The sequence below is a fragment of the Pipra filicauda genome, unplaced genomic scaffold (assembly GCF_003945595.2).
Source record: "Pipra filicauda isolate LSUMZ 115617 unplaced genomic scaffold, ASM394559v2 scaffold190_size1978887_pilon, whole genome shotgun sequence".
NCBI lineage: Eukaryota > Metazoa > Chordata > Aves > Passeriformes > Pipridae > Pipra > Pipra filicauda.
The window spans coordinates 718,081-733,030 of NW_024104299.1; the positions used below are offsets into that span (position 1 = coordinate 718,081).

Consider the following 14,950-nt stretch of genomic DNA (forward strand, 5'->3'; position numbering starts at 1 on the left):
AGAGTTTGATCCAAACAAAACAGCTCTCCTCCAGACAAGGACATTCCTTACACCAAATACAAATTCCTGGAGTCAAATACCCTTCATAGGTATTTGACTCTTTCTCACTGCTTGTAGGGGAAATGTATGAGGACTGAGGCTTACATTATAAGTTTTCCATACTTTCAATGGTAAATGAAATTGCAATATACGTGAAAGTAGCCAGAGCATTCCTTAAAGTCACCTAGGAAAGAGCTTGCAACTGTACAGCTATTTTACTACCTGAGACACCATAGAGAAGGCAGGGTGTTCAATTTTCTGGAAAATCAGTAAAAGCAGGTTGGGCAAACAGCAATGGACACATTGTGGGGACTGTTGATCTCACCTTGGGACATGAGGAGGGATGAGGCATCATGTTGCAGAAGTCCTTCTGAGTGATTAATTTATGGTTTAATGAAAGTTGTTGTCACTTACAGACATCAGAGAAGCCAAGTTATAATGCTTTTCACTGAGAAAATACCAAATTACATTTTTCACTATCCCAAACAACATTCTTTACTTTGTATGTAAAGCAGAACTGCTACTGTGCCTTCACTGACATCCTGTTATTTCACTCTTTTCCTTCCCCAACTAGTCAAAGGTACCATATCATTTGCAATGGTGTTTCCAAGAATACACCCCTTTCATCTGGTGTTCTTCTAAATGCTCATCAGCCCATGATGAAACACAAGTTCTTCTGAAGACACTTGTGAATGAATTGGCTGAACAGACTGATCCTCACATAGGAGGATTCTGCTTAGTTTATAGCCCAGCTGCCCAAGGGCACAGAACGAATCCTTCTGCCCATGGTCATCAAACCAATTTCAGTGAGGACTGAGCCCTCAGGCTGACTATAACTAATTCAGCCATTAGGCAAAGATCTCCAAAGATACCATGTTTTCAGAGCTGATGAAAATGGCTTGGGATAAACAAGACCCCTTGTTTGTTCCCTCACTGGGAGAAAGGTTGTATGTTGTGTTCAAGCATTCTTTGGCGCTGGAGTGTGATAAATGCAGAATAAGATGGGTTTCATGACTTGTGATGCTCAGTGGGAAACAGATTTAGGTCAGTCTGGAATCGCAAAGTTAACATAAACAAATGAAAAGCAATAGCAGAGACTGTTCTTGAGAGGCTATGTTGGGAGAAGCTGGACACTTCCTCATTTTCATCTTAAAAGATTATATTTGAAGCAGCCCCTCAATTGGGCAACAGTACTGGTCAAGGTCTGCCACAGCCCCAGCAAACTGGAACACCCAGGTCCCAGCTAAACATCCTAACCACTGATTTGTAGGTAGTCTGTAAACTCTCCTGCTCCATAGTGCATTTTGGGTTTGTGAATTAAACCGGAAGATCTTTTTCATCACAAAGATTTCCCCACTTCTGAAGCATTGCCAAATCAGCACTTAAACACGTTCTACAGTACATGCTGCCAGCTCATGACACTCACAGCTGCTTCCCCGAAGCGCTCATTTTGTTTTGACTTCCTTTTATCTGCGCAGGTTTCTGCCAGTGAATCAGTCTGCTAGTGGAGACGGAGCAGGCACAGTGGCAGAAGACACAAGCAAGGCAGTCAAAGTAGAGGTAAGTTGTTTGTACATATGTGTTCATGGTCTCTTTCTCTGTTGCCTGTCTCCACAAAGATGTGCTGTCTTGGTTTTATGCAGTTCGTTGTAAAAATAGACAGTGTTTGCCTCTCTCATCTGAAAGCTTATTGCTATGCACAGAGGTGCTTCTTTGCTCAAGTTAGAAGACAAATAAGTTTGACACGCACAAAAGGAAGAAAAAGAGCAACTATTTAATTTTTCTCTACTTGTTTTCTTCAGTCTGAGAACAAGGGAATGAATGTCCCAGAATTGCAACAGTGTGTGTAATCTGGACCTCCCATTCCTGCCGTGTAATGCACATGTATGTTTTGTTAGTGAGTAAGGCAGCAAATTCTCGTATGTGTTTAGTCACAGTCGCTTTTCTGGTTGGTGTGTGGTTGCCTTACAGCTTCTATGAAATAAATTTTAGACTGCTTAAGGCACAAGGGTAGAAGGATTAATTTCGGAATGGCTTTCATCTTAGTATCACTAAATCTTAGAAGTACCTAAAGAACTTTCAAGGGCATTTCTTTCTCTGAGCATTTTTCCATCTAAGCATGTTCTTTTATAACAGTTTGGTTTCACTACATCTTAGAAGTATCTAAAGAACTTTCAAGAGCATTTCTCTTTCTGACCATTTTTTCATCTAAGCATGTTCTTTTATGACAGTTTACCATGCCCAGTAGTTACTTAGTTATTTCACCTCACTAGGTGGAAACAGCTGCTCACATCTCCTGTCTATGTTCCTAAAACTTAAGGGAGTAGTGGCCTGCCAAGATTGATAGTACTCAGCCTGCTCTATCTCCTTTAAAAGGTGAATACCTGGAAGTCCATGAGCCATGCCAGCTAAGCCAGGTGATGACAGAGTGCACTGAGGAAAGTTTGCCCTAACAAGAGGAATAATTTAGCCTCTGCATTGCCACAACTAATCTTGGTAGTGATTTGGAAACAAGCTGAGCGGAACATTTTCTTCCCAAATGAGATTCCCTGTGCAGGGAAAGAGAGGTATATTTTACTCCCACTAGAACAGAATAAAACAGCAGAAAGCAAAACAGTGTTGCACTGCCTGAGTATGTAGTTGTGAGGCTTCCTGTTTTGACAACAGAAATTAAGAAGTATTTGTTTTACAAAGGGAATCAAATGTGTTTTGATGCCAAGTTTAAAGTTTTGGGTGTTTCCAAATGCTGCCTCATTTCAACTGTTGGATGACTCATGAGATTTAACTTCTTCAAATTTGTTCAGTCAATTTTAAAGGTTAAATTGAATATCACAAAAAGTCAAAACATATTTTCCTATAAGGACATTCAGAGACTAAAAAAATCTCTTGGTTACCTCTCTCTCATTCCCACAAATCCTGTTCATATTCCCCATTACTTGACAGGGAATACTTTCTTATTTTCTCTTGATCTTGATATTGAACATTTCCAAGTACAAATAAACTTCATAGCACCATATCTCATAGCAGATGACTTATGCTAGAAGCAGACTCAATAAACATGTGGCTGCATGAGAACCTCTGTTCTTCATTAAAAATTACATTCTCCATGTCTAATGCCTGCTTTAAGAAAGACTTGTCTCCTGGGTCTGCTTAACTTCCTAATGAAAACTGTACAACAGACACATGTCCTACAAAATTCACTCACAAACTATGCATGCTGTAGCTACTTTGAAGCTACACGGACACTGAAAAGTTGACTTGCTCACTCTTGCTGACTGCTCAGCTGATTGCCGGACATACAACAGCTGCCTTCAGCCTACCTCCCCTCATGCAAGGCTAAACCCTGTTGAATAGTCCTTCCCTGACAAACAGTCCTCAGGAGCTCTTGTGAACCCCATTACCTTACAGGCTTGTATCTCAGTGCTGAACTTGGCAGATATTTGACAATTACATCAAAAGTTAATTATGGGATGGACAGAAAGGTGAACTAACACAAACACACCATGGTCATAGAAGCATGTCCTCTTCTTCTAAGGAGACCAAGCTCACAAGAGCAGTAATGTCCCCAGTCATTACTGGTGAGGCAATCTTACAAGACACCTTGATGAGCTGAAGCCTTACACTGAAGCATTACGTGTACCTTTTGTCCCATGGATTCTATTGTTGAACATTTGGGTTTCCTGCCTGATCTTTATGGTCTTTATACACATGCAGAATGGCTGCTACTCTTCCCTTCACAGCCCTCATTCTGTCCTCCCACATTCAAGCACAGCATACAACAAAAATCCGTTGTATAAGGGCTTTTCCAGAATGTGTGAGCACAGTACTGAGCTTCATGCTTTAATCTTTTTTGTACAGTTTTTTAGAAAGAATAATCCCATCCCCAAATCCCATCCCCTCCAGCTGTCTTGTAGGCAAGGAGCACTGAAGTTGTGAGCACTTCTCTTGCTCTCCAAACAATTTTAGCCCGTAATCCCACACTCAGTAACTTTCTGGGTCACAGAATCTGTTCTTCCCTTTCCTAGGTTGTATTAAAGTCAAAATTTTCATGTTGAAAAAAAGGTCTGGGAAGGTAACAGAGAGCAGTGTTCCCGCTCTCATGGACCTGGATTCTGGAAAATAAAGACTAAAGCCTGGAAGCAATATCTCCTACTCCTACTGTAGGTGGAGTGGACATAAACTTGTACTAGGTCAACTGCACTCTGCAATTTCTATTCAGAAAAGCTAATCTGGCACGATCAGTCAACCCAGGAAAGGGCAAGATCTCACCTCCCCATGACCAATACAAGACTTGCACTGTGGACAGCCATTTCTAAGACAGAAAGGAGACAGGCCCTTGGCAACAAAAAAGCAGTCTCGGAATCCCCTGCTCACTGCTCAGGCTGCTTGGCTTGTGGCTGAGAGGTAAGGCTGACTGGGAACTGACTCGTGGGAATTTTGGGGAGCCGCACATGGCCACCTTGTTTGCTTCATATTCTCAGAGGAACTAATTTCAAGCAGGACTTGAACCTGGTCTTGGTTCAGCACATCATCCTGTGCTGAAAGCACAAGTTGGCACTGAACCGGTGCAAGTATGTTCCCCTAAGCCAAGTACATCTCCTCACAGAGTCCTTGAATCACTTCTGGCCCCTTCATGAGCCTCATTATCTGATCCCTCACCCCAGCATGCCACTGACAGCCCTAGGAATGGCATTTGATCACAGAAGAGGAGAGGGCAGGTTTAAAGAGAGCCCATCCTGATCCTCTCTCACCTCATTCCTGAGGAGACAGGAATCAAACAATACTTTCTTCTCTGTTCACCTCTTCTGCTGGCAGAAGAGTGGAGAGAGATAAAGGTAGGCAAGCTGGGTGATAGTCATCTGAGGTATTCATGCTTCTTTGTCAAGCTTCTCCTAGACTAATACCAAGAGCTTGCCTTGCCTACTGACCACAGTTCTCTAGGAATCTACAGAGTGCTCAGGCATATTCTTGCATCGTATCCCAAAGTGTTTTATTCTCCTGTTCTGCAACCCTACCTGTTAAACAGGGTGAACTGTACACAGCCCCTTCTCACACAGATACTTATTCTGCCCTTTGGGAAACAGACCTTGGGCAACCTTCAGGAGATTTCTCACCTGGGTCTTCTAGTGGAATTCCACACCACTCCCTTCCTAACAGACACACCCCTTCATGTGCTCTTTCACACAGCCCCAAGATGTGGTGCCTCCTCCTGCTGCTCTGCTCCCAGGGAATTGACTTTTCAGCAGGATTCACAGTACCCTCCACTCTGAGTGCAGACACAAGCCCGTACAAGAAGACTCGCAACCCTGAATGCTTTATGAATGTTGTAAGTTGGATCACCTTCTCCCTCTTTCTTTCTAAAGCTTCTCTCCCAGTACCATTACCACTGTTCCGTAACTAACAGTCCTTATCAGGAAGCTGAGAAGGGCCCCTTTTACATTTCCCATTTTCCCAATCTGCTGTTTCCAAAACCACTGCCTTAGAGTCACCATCAAAATGAGGGCTGGCTCTGAATGTGCCAGGGACGTATTGCACGAGGGCAGACACATAGCACCGTGTCACAGTGCACAGCTAGAGAATGCTGGCTGCTACTTTTGGCTCCAAGGCTAGGCAACTCCCTAGAACCTCCTGAGGAGCACTGGATGCCCAGGCTACTGAATTTTGATCCCAGCAACTGGACTCAGACCTGGACTGTGGCCAGAGCACAGATTACGTGCTCCAGTCTATATCAAACTGAACAGCAGACTTTTGCTGCATGTGTTTAGGGTGAACCCCAACAGATATATGATAAATGTGAAGCTGTGCCATGCCTCATGACAAATGTTTGCAGCCAGCTTTTTCAACACATGTTGGTATTTTGGGCTACCACACAAAGGGAGGAGTGCGAACCTGGCAAGAGGACAAAGAGCCCTCCAGCAACAGCCTGGAAGAAACCTTGATTCTCCTATCTGAACAGTCTGGGCTGCCACAGAGAAGAATTCCTTTGCAGTGGAGGCAAAGGCTGGTTTCTAATCTCAGGTGAAGCAAAGGCCTGCCCTTCCATAACAACCTGTTTGCTCAGAGGTAGGAGAAGTTGAACCCCTCCTTCAAACAGCAGATTCTCACAACACAAACTAATCCAAGATGGCTTGCCCTGAATCACCAAAGATTTCCTCAGAGTACATGCAAAATTAGGTGTAGGTGGTCTTATCAGTTCCTTTGACAAGGTCTCCACCCTTATTTGCCTTGCCTGCATGGCTTGCCCAACCACACTTTGGCAAGAAAGGAGTCATTATGGACCTCCCCACAGCTTTTGGCATTGTCTTATGCAGATAGGGCGGCATATTTAATCTGTAGAAAGGTACAATCTGTATCAGCCTTGCAAAGCATGACAACTTGTCTCCCAAAAGGTTAGTCACTGAGTACAGTTCTGCTTTGTCCCATAATAGGGAGCCAAAAACCAAACGACTACAATCTAAGCAGGTCTGGAGAGGACTCTGCTGCGTCTTTTTACAAGACCTGTAATATTTATTGTCAGCCAAGGTTCTTGTGGCCAGGGGCCTTGCCCTACCATCACAGTACATCTCACATCCACACTGTTCATTTTGGTTACCTTCCAGAACAGGACAACTTGCACGTTAACAAACTCTCCTTTGGCTTTCTGCAGAGTGAAATTATCAGATATCATGGATACCCCAGTGAGGAATATGAAGTTACAACAGAGGATGGATACATTCTTGCTGTTTTCAGAATTCCTGCTGGGAGGAACAGCCGAAATACAGGTGTGACAGAGTTATAGGACATAAAGAAGGTCTGAAACCCAACTCTTATTTGGGTCCCCTCCCCTTGGCACATGCAATGGCATGTACCACACCTTTCTGTCTCCACAACAGCATCTCATCAGAAATGTGGTTTGAACACTGAATCCATCTGAAGTCTGCACATTCACTGTCTCTGCCCTTATTTCAGACTTTTCTAATAATTTTGTCATATCCCAGTTTGGGGTTTTTTTGCTCAAATGAGCTGTGGGGATGGATTGGTAAACTGGATTTGGAAAGGTTTTGTATTAACACACTAAGTAATAAGCGTATAAAATAGAAGCCTGATAACAAAGCCTCTGAGGTTAGGCATATGAATATTCATTCCTGGGCTTCTGAAGGACAGAGATATTCTTGAGGAAGGAGGTAAGAAATCGTGTCATCAGTGAAAAGCAAATGCATTGCATCAGTAGTTTCATCACATTTTCTGAATGGAATAAAAATGTCTAGCTGAAATTTGAAGCATCCTGGGTACCGCTACTTTGTTTAGTACTCCTTGTTAGAATTATAGAAGTATTTATTTTGGATGCCTTCTCCTAATTGGATCTCTTCCTTTGGAGACCATTTGGACCAGCCTGACTCTCACAGTAAGGCTAACCAAGGTTAGATGAAGGGCCTCTCAGCCCTGCTCACTTCGTTACCTAAAGGTGGATATACTTCTTTGGATGAATTTTTCTTTATCTTCCATACACTATTACTCCCTCAGCACTTTTTAGCTTTGGGTAGATGGTTTCAGCATAGGCCCCGTAAGTTGGCTTTCCAGTGCTAGAAGAGGTAGGGACAGGCCTCCTCAGTAAATTCTTTATTTGCGGTAGGGACAGGCCTCCTCAGTAAATTCTTTATTTGCCAGACCCGTCATAAAATGGCTATGAAATGTCATAAAAAGGTTCCTGCTTGCATGGAACAAACCTCCAGGTTTCTCAGAACAATATCTAAGTATAGTTCTCCTGGGAGCTTCTTGAAGAAGGAAACCTCTCACAAGCTGAACTCTGCACTCCAATGTTAATTACTGTTCCAATTAAGAATATTTTAATCTTTTTCAGGGCAAAGGCCTGTAGTCTTCCTACAGCATGCTTTTCTAGGAGATGCTACTCACTGGATTTCTAACCTGCACAACGACAGCTTGGGCTTCATCCTCGCAGATGCTGGCTGTGATGTCTGGCTGGGAAACACCCGAGGGAACACTTGGTCTTTAAAACACAGGACCCTTAATCCCAGCCAGAAAGAATTCTGGAAGTTCAGGTACTCTGCAGAGAGAGAATTACTCAACATAGAAACTCCAAGGGGACTAGATAGCTTCAGCCTTATGCCTTTTACCTAAACCAGCATCATAACAGGATCTACACCAACCAAGGAGAGTAAAGAACCAGATGAAGAACGATGCTCATAGCTACTCAGAGTCGGGAGAACTGGCTGGGAATTTCAGACACTGGGAAATTAAATATCATGCTGAGGAAAAGGGAGTACTGTGAGAGGGAGAGCAAGAACCTCAGCTAGAACAGGCTGAGCAGCCTTGTCTGGAGATCTCTAATCTCTCACAGTTGAATTCAACCGAGAAAGAAATGTGTTTTGTAACCCATGCTGGTGAAAGTGTTGATTAAATTCAGTTCCCCAAGGGCTGCAGCTGTCAGGCAAAACTGGCATCTGCTCCACAGAAAGCCCAAGGCATCAGGCAGCCTGGCTGTATAGCTGCGTCCCTCTGCCCACTTCCCCAAATCAAGCAGACACAGCCTGCAACCTCATCCTTCAATGGGTCCTGCTGAGTGCAAGCAACAAAACTGATATTCAGTAACTCACACTGTGATGGCTGAATTATCTGCAAGCTTTTTGTGTTTCTCCCTTTAGCTTTGATGAAATGGGTAAATATGATATTCCAGCAGAGCTGTACTTCATCATGAATAAAACTGGACAGAAGGATGTGTATTATATCGGTCACTCTGAAGGCACAACTGCAGGTAATGTTAGGACACTTATTCACAATGATTCATGTTCCAATCTGATCAGTAGGTGGGTCTCCCCCCATTGATTCTGTTGTTTTTCTTGTTCACAGAGAGCTAGAAAAACATAGAGGATTTTCTGGGCTGAGATTTGGAAAATATGCAAAACTTTTCTAAAAACAGTTTTGGTCACCGTTAATAAGAAAATAAACCTAATAGCAGATGCAAATATAGTTTAACTTTTTAAATAATTAGAGACACAGAAGTGAACATTTATTGGGTACTTCAGGTACTGCCATTGGCTATTTTTCTCAGCAATAGGAATTTTCATTAAGTTCTTTGTTTGTATTAAGACGTACAACTAGAATCATAGAATCATAAATATCCTGAGTTGGAAGGGACCCACAAAGGTCATCAAAGCCCAGCTCATGGCTTTGCACAGGCCAGCCCCAAGAATCACACCATGTGCCTGAGAGCATTGTCCAAATTCCTCTCTTCTTGAGCTCTGGCAGGATTGGTGCTGTGACCACTTCCTTTGGGAGCCTGTTCCTTGTGAACAGGCTGGAAAAACTAAAAAGATAAAACAGCACATATAATACATAATTTAAATTAACAGAAGACAAGGAAAAATAACCTCAACATTTCTAAGTCATGTGACTTAATGTCAATCCTACAATTTAAAGTGTAGTTCATGAGTGGCTATAACTGGCCACATTACTGTTTAAAAGCATAGTGCCAGAGACTGAAAATTAGGAAAGAAAAAATATTATTAACTTCTTTTCTCTTAGGCCCAACCTTTAGCATTAATTTATTTCATGGCCTCTGAATGCACCTAACTTTCTTCTAGCATCAGTTGAAAGCTCTTGATATTTATGGTTTATATGTAAGATCCATGAACAGATATTGATCAGAAATGAACAACTGCCTGTTCATTAGTGTAAACAACCCAGAAAAAAAAGAGAAGGAAGAGTGGGAAAATCATAATACTATCACAGCTCCAGATCTTACCTTCTTTGCCTCTCATAAGAGATTTAAAGACCCTCATGGCAAAACAAACTAACCATCTAGGCTTTCTTCAGCTACTGGTGATGCAAACAATCAGTTGAAAACATTCAAACCTCCCAGTATTCAGCTGATTATTGTACAATTTCTTCATGAAAGCATAAACAGATAATATATATATATTATATATATAATATAATAAACTATAATCTGAAAAACTCATTTTTAATGAGTGTTTCTTGAACTTTAGAGGGAATTAATGTTATCATGAAAACCTCATTAACATGTTGCTACAAAAACTGTTCTGATGAAGGCAATGCCCAGACATGCTCTAAACCTCAGAATGAACATTGCCTCCCAAATAAATTTAGTTTCAAGACTTATCTTCAATACTTGCTGTAAGCAAAACACGCAGCAGAGACAAACATGAACAACAGACAGCAAATCTGGTATCAGTACCTACTGTTTATGTATTTAATTTATCTGTGGAAGATATCTTCACTAACTCAGTCTGTCTCTTCTCTGTTTGCAGGCTTCATAGCATTTTCTACATACCCTGAGCTGGCTCAACGGGTGAAAGTGTTCTTTGCTCTGGGTCCAGTAACTGCATGCCCACATGCTACAAGCATTCTGGTTAGGATAACAAATCTTCCTGAACCACTGCTCAGGGTATGTCATTTTTCCTTCTAAGGGGCCCAATGTCTTAATAACTTTCACAAGGTTCACTCAGCCTGAGATGAAGCGTTCCCAAACAAGTGACCTGCTGACACTGAGCTTGGGATGAATAGAGTGCTCTTGAAAAATCTGTTCCCAAACTCCATGGGGAAAACAGTCAGGATACAGAGCTTTCAGCAGCAGACCCCTGTGAAGTGGGAGACTAGTGAAACTCTATCTTGTAGAACTCTTGCAGTTTAACTAATATTTTGCTGGCCTCATGCAGGAGGAACTAAACCAGTGTGATAGCAGCCATGGCAGTCTCTGGGACTTCAAAAATGATTAGGTATTGAGGTCATTACACTAGAAATAGAAGGATGGCTTCCTCCAGGATTGATTATAATAATATGAAAAAGGAAGAATAAATGATGCACTATGGGGAAGAGGGTGTTTTAAGGGGTACTGTGAGGGTAAGCTGTTTCAGCACTCCTTGCTCTAGGATGCTAGGCTATTAGCTACAATTTCCTGCATAAAATGCTTCTGTAACAAGAAAAAAAAGAGTTGCACTTTTCCTTTCCTTCAGTTAATGTTCGGATCCAAAGGAGCCTTTCACCAGATCGGATTTCTGAAAGGACCCGTGACACAGTTATGTACAAACCTGGATAAGTTTTGTGCCCATGTTCTCTGTTACATAGCTGGAGGCAGCATAAAAAATCTGAACACGGTAAGTATATGCAAGAACACCTATTCAAAGTAAAACTAAAGTGATTTTGGAAGTTTCACCTCTACATTCTCTCCTTACCCAGTTACTGTCGTGCATGTAAACATACATAAACCACAACATAGTTCTCAGCAGACTGAGGGAATGCCAGGACATTGTGTGCTGTTAACAGCAGCAGCATGACTAGAGGTAGTGATGGATGGGACCAACAACTGGGCACATTCCTATTCCAGAAAGAAAGGACTGAATTCAGACTACACCTCTATTGTATATGTCAATAGATGTACTCTCTCTGGGGGCTAAGCCAACCAGAATTGGTCACGCACAGATGTACTTTAAAAAGAGACAGTGAATGATGGAGTCGGATTTATTCTTGGCAATACAGTTGCCAGTTTCTTCCCTTGACATGTGCACACTGGGGTCCTCTGAACACTGGAATAGCTAAAAGTCAGGGAAAAGCCCCTTTTTAATTCCCACTTTTAAGACTACTTGCACCAAAACTTGGTCCCAAAGAACAACCGTAAGGGGCATTTTCCCATTTTGTTGACCTTAGAACTGGACCCAACAGCTCAATCTACAAGGTTCAGAGCTACACAAAGTCCTTACGTTGTGCTGAGGAGTGCAGCACACCTACAGTGGGATTCACGAACACTAATGCATCAGTCAGAGGGGAAGGAGAGACAGAAGAGTTTTCTGTGTGCTTGCCAGCATATGGACACTGTGGTGTCAATCCCCTTTACAGTGGCCAAAGTGCAGAAGCTGGCTGTATAATGTTTATTACTGCAATATCTGTAATGACAGGGGGGGCATTTTTTCCATCTATAACCACTTTTAAAAGCACATATGAGAAAGCAGTTAGAATCAAAGGTTCAATGCAAAAGAAATTAAAGGCATTGTAGCCCTTTTGAATTGCAGAGCTAAACCATTAAGGATATTTCCTGATTTGTTAAGTCACTCATGTGGTACTCAGGGCAAGATAACATGGCTGAGGAAGAATCTGGAGAGATGGAACTGGAACATCTCCCTAATAGAACTACAAAAAATACAAAGAGAAACAAAATGTATCAGTTTTGTAAGTTGGCTTCTTTAGGACTAGGAGTGAAGTGAAGAAAAAAAAAATCTTCATAAGACTTATAGATGCATGGGGGTCTGGTGTGAGATGGGAAGTCTCCTTTGAAAGAGTTGGAAGGTTTTTCCCCAATTTTGCTGGGCATAGGATCCCACAGCAGTACTGTCTTCGTGGAATGTACTGCTTTCCTGGAGAGGGCATGCAGATACATACTCTTAGCCAGCTATTCTGAAGTCTGCTTCTCCGTTTTCTGTCTGATATTCGAAGAATATCCCATTAATATGGAGGTTTAATACAGCAGCAGTATGTTGCCCAGTTTCTTTGCATTTTTATTCTGTCACAACACTGGGTATCTGTCTTTATAAAATTTCTGCTTTCTCCTCAGAGTCGAATAGACACATACGTAGGACATTCCCCAGCTGGAACATCAGTACAGAACATTATTCATTGGCAACAGGTATAACTGCGCACAGGTGTATAAATAGTGTCTTACTACCGCTTTTTATGCAACCAACAGCCTACAAGGAAATCCAGAGATTATGGATCTGGGAAACTGACCATCACACTCACCTGCTGCCATGAGCACCTGCACACTTAATGTAGTCTAGAATGTAGATTTGCTCTTGAAGACACCCTTGACAATGATTCCCAGCAGTCAGTCCCACAAGATACAACTAGCCAGGAAATGGAGAAAACCCACTGACAGCTAGTGACTTTACAGTCTATTTTGCCGGCCTCTAACAAAGTCAGGTGGATAAAAGCAAACACTGATACAGGAAGATCAAATAGCAAAGACAATACAGCAAGCAGATTTCTAGCACACATCCAGCTACTTAAATCCTTGAAGCAAAGGTTTTCTAAATTGACAGGCCCTGGCTTTCTTTCAGCCTTTATTACATACAACTACTCACAAATGAAATTACTTGTCATGTTCATGCAAAAAATAAAATCGCCAAAACAAACAAAAAACTCCAGGTATATGTATTTAACTCTTCACTCATCAGTCCTGCAAGGCATATTACACTAGACTAGTAATAGCCCTGACACATCATAGACATTCAGGTTCTCTTTCCATGGGACAACTGAATTTCTGTATTACGAACAGAAACCCCAACTTAAGTTACCCAAGGTAGTAAAGCAAAATTGTAAGTAATAAAACATACCAAGGGTGGAAGAAAAGGATCATGATAAAAAATTAGCAAGAGAAAAGGCAATGAAGCCACTTATCCTATGATCTACCCTCAATATCCAGGAAGCCTGCAACCAGAGAAAGGTGGGGGAGTAACTCACAGTCCACTACCCAAGCCTTGACTTAAATCATAGGCAGTAAAATGCCTCCTGCACTCTGCTTCTTGGTCTCCTGTCACTTTCATTTTATCTGTTCTTTTAACAGCTAGCACATACAGACCAATTTCAAGCTTACAACTATGGCTCTAAGGAAAACATGAAGAAATACAACCAGGTAAGGCAATATGTTTTCCTTGAGAACTCATTCTTGGGTCCTGGCAAAACTAAGAACAGAAAAATTCAAATTTTAGCATATGTGAATGCTACCAAGGGAAAGAGGGGTCTCAGGCAATGTTTCAGCTGAATCACACACAAAAGTATAAAAGTCTATTCACAGACATGGCATGGACGATCCTTGCAGACAACTAACAGAAGTTCCTTTTGCCTCCCCTACCATGCAGGGATGTCCAATGACACGCCAACTTAACTGTCATTCTCAAAAGGCAAAGAGCCACACCCAAGTCCTGGGACCGGATGGGTACAGTGCTCTTCAATTCCCCCAAAATCTTCACGATCTGCCTTTCAATTAAGGGAGGAAATGAATTTCACAGCTACAGTGATCTCTCCAATGGACTGACAATCATTTCACTTTTAACCAGCACATTTGACTTGCAGTGTCCTGTGCTGTCTGCTTTCCACAGACAGAAAGACCCCAGAAATATAATCAGTCCATTTCTATCTCGCATACTGTCTCAGAAATTTTCTAGAGTGAAATTATAAATGGCCAAATTATTTCCTTGTCACTGAAGTACCAAGCATGAAAACTAAAATGAACAGTTGCACTCCATGCCCCAACAAAACTTATAGATCTTCACACCCTGAATATTAGGAAAGAGAAAGAGAGATGTTTGCACAGAATCCTCCCCTAAACATAACTTTTGATACAACAGCATTTACTCAGGCTTCTTCCCTTCTTACAGACTGCTCCTCCTGTGTACAAGATAGAGGAGATAACCATACCAACTGCTGTTTGGAGTGGAGGAGAGGACACATTTGCAGATCCAGAAGACACGGCAAGGCTACTTCCTCAGATTAGTAATCTCATTTACCATGAGCAGTTTCCTACATGGGGACATCTTGATTTCATCTGGGGCCTTGATGCAACTGAGAAAATGTATATGAAAATCATTGAACTAATAAAAAAATACTTTTGAAATTAATGAAAACAGAAAACATGAATGTATTCAAGCATGTACTGCAGGGATCACTTAATTTGAACAGCTTTTATTTCTACGAGACTCATTTGCCTAAGCCTACATTCTGTTGTTTTCATGTATATCTTATGTACTCCATCAAGGCATTCCCATGCCCAATTTGTGTCTTCCTGTGGAGACCTAAAAGTGTGATTTGATCATTTCTCTGTTGAAATGAGCACCTTTATTTACATTAAATTATTTATCCCCTTGACAGAGGACTTGGCTTTTTTTTTTTTTATTATTTTTTT

General features: G+C 41.8%; 1 protein-coding gene across 1 annotated transcript; it reads left to right on the top strand.

Moving 5' to 3' along the window:
• Positions 1–1,567: 1,567 nt before the first annotated feature.
• Positions 1,568–14,913, top strand: LOC113986473 (lysosomal acid lipase/cholesteryl ester hydrolase-like). Its single transcript, XM_027718210.2, has 10 exons — positions 1,568–1,599; positions 5,227–5,365; positions 6,686–6,800; positions 7,880–8,078; positions 8,682–8,791; positions 10,308–10,444; positions 11,013–11,153; positions 12,605–12,676; positions 13,613–13,681; positions 14,427–14,913. The coding sequence occupies exons 2-10, from the start codon at positions 5,234–5,236 to the stop codon at positions 14,658–14,660; spliced, it is 1,209 nt and encodes a 402-aa protein (XP_027574011.1). The 5' UTR covers positions 1,568–1,599; positions 5,227–5,233; the 3' UTR covers positions 14,661–14,913.
• Positions 14,914–14,950: the final 37 nt, after the last annotated feature.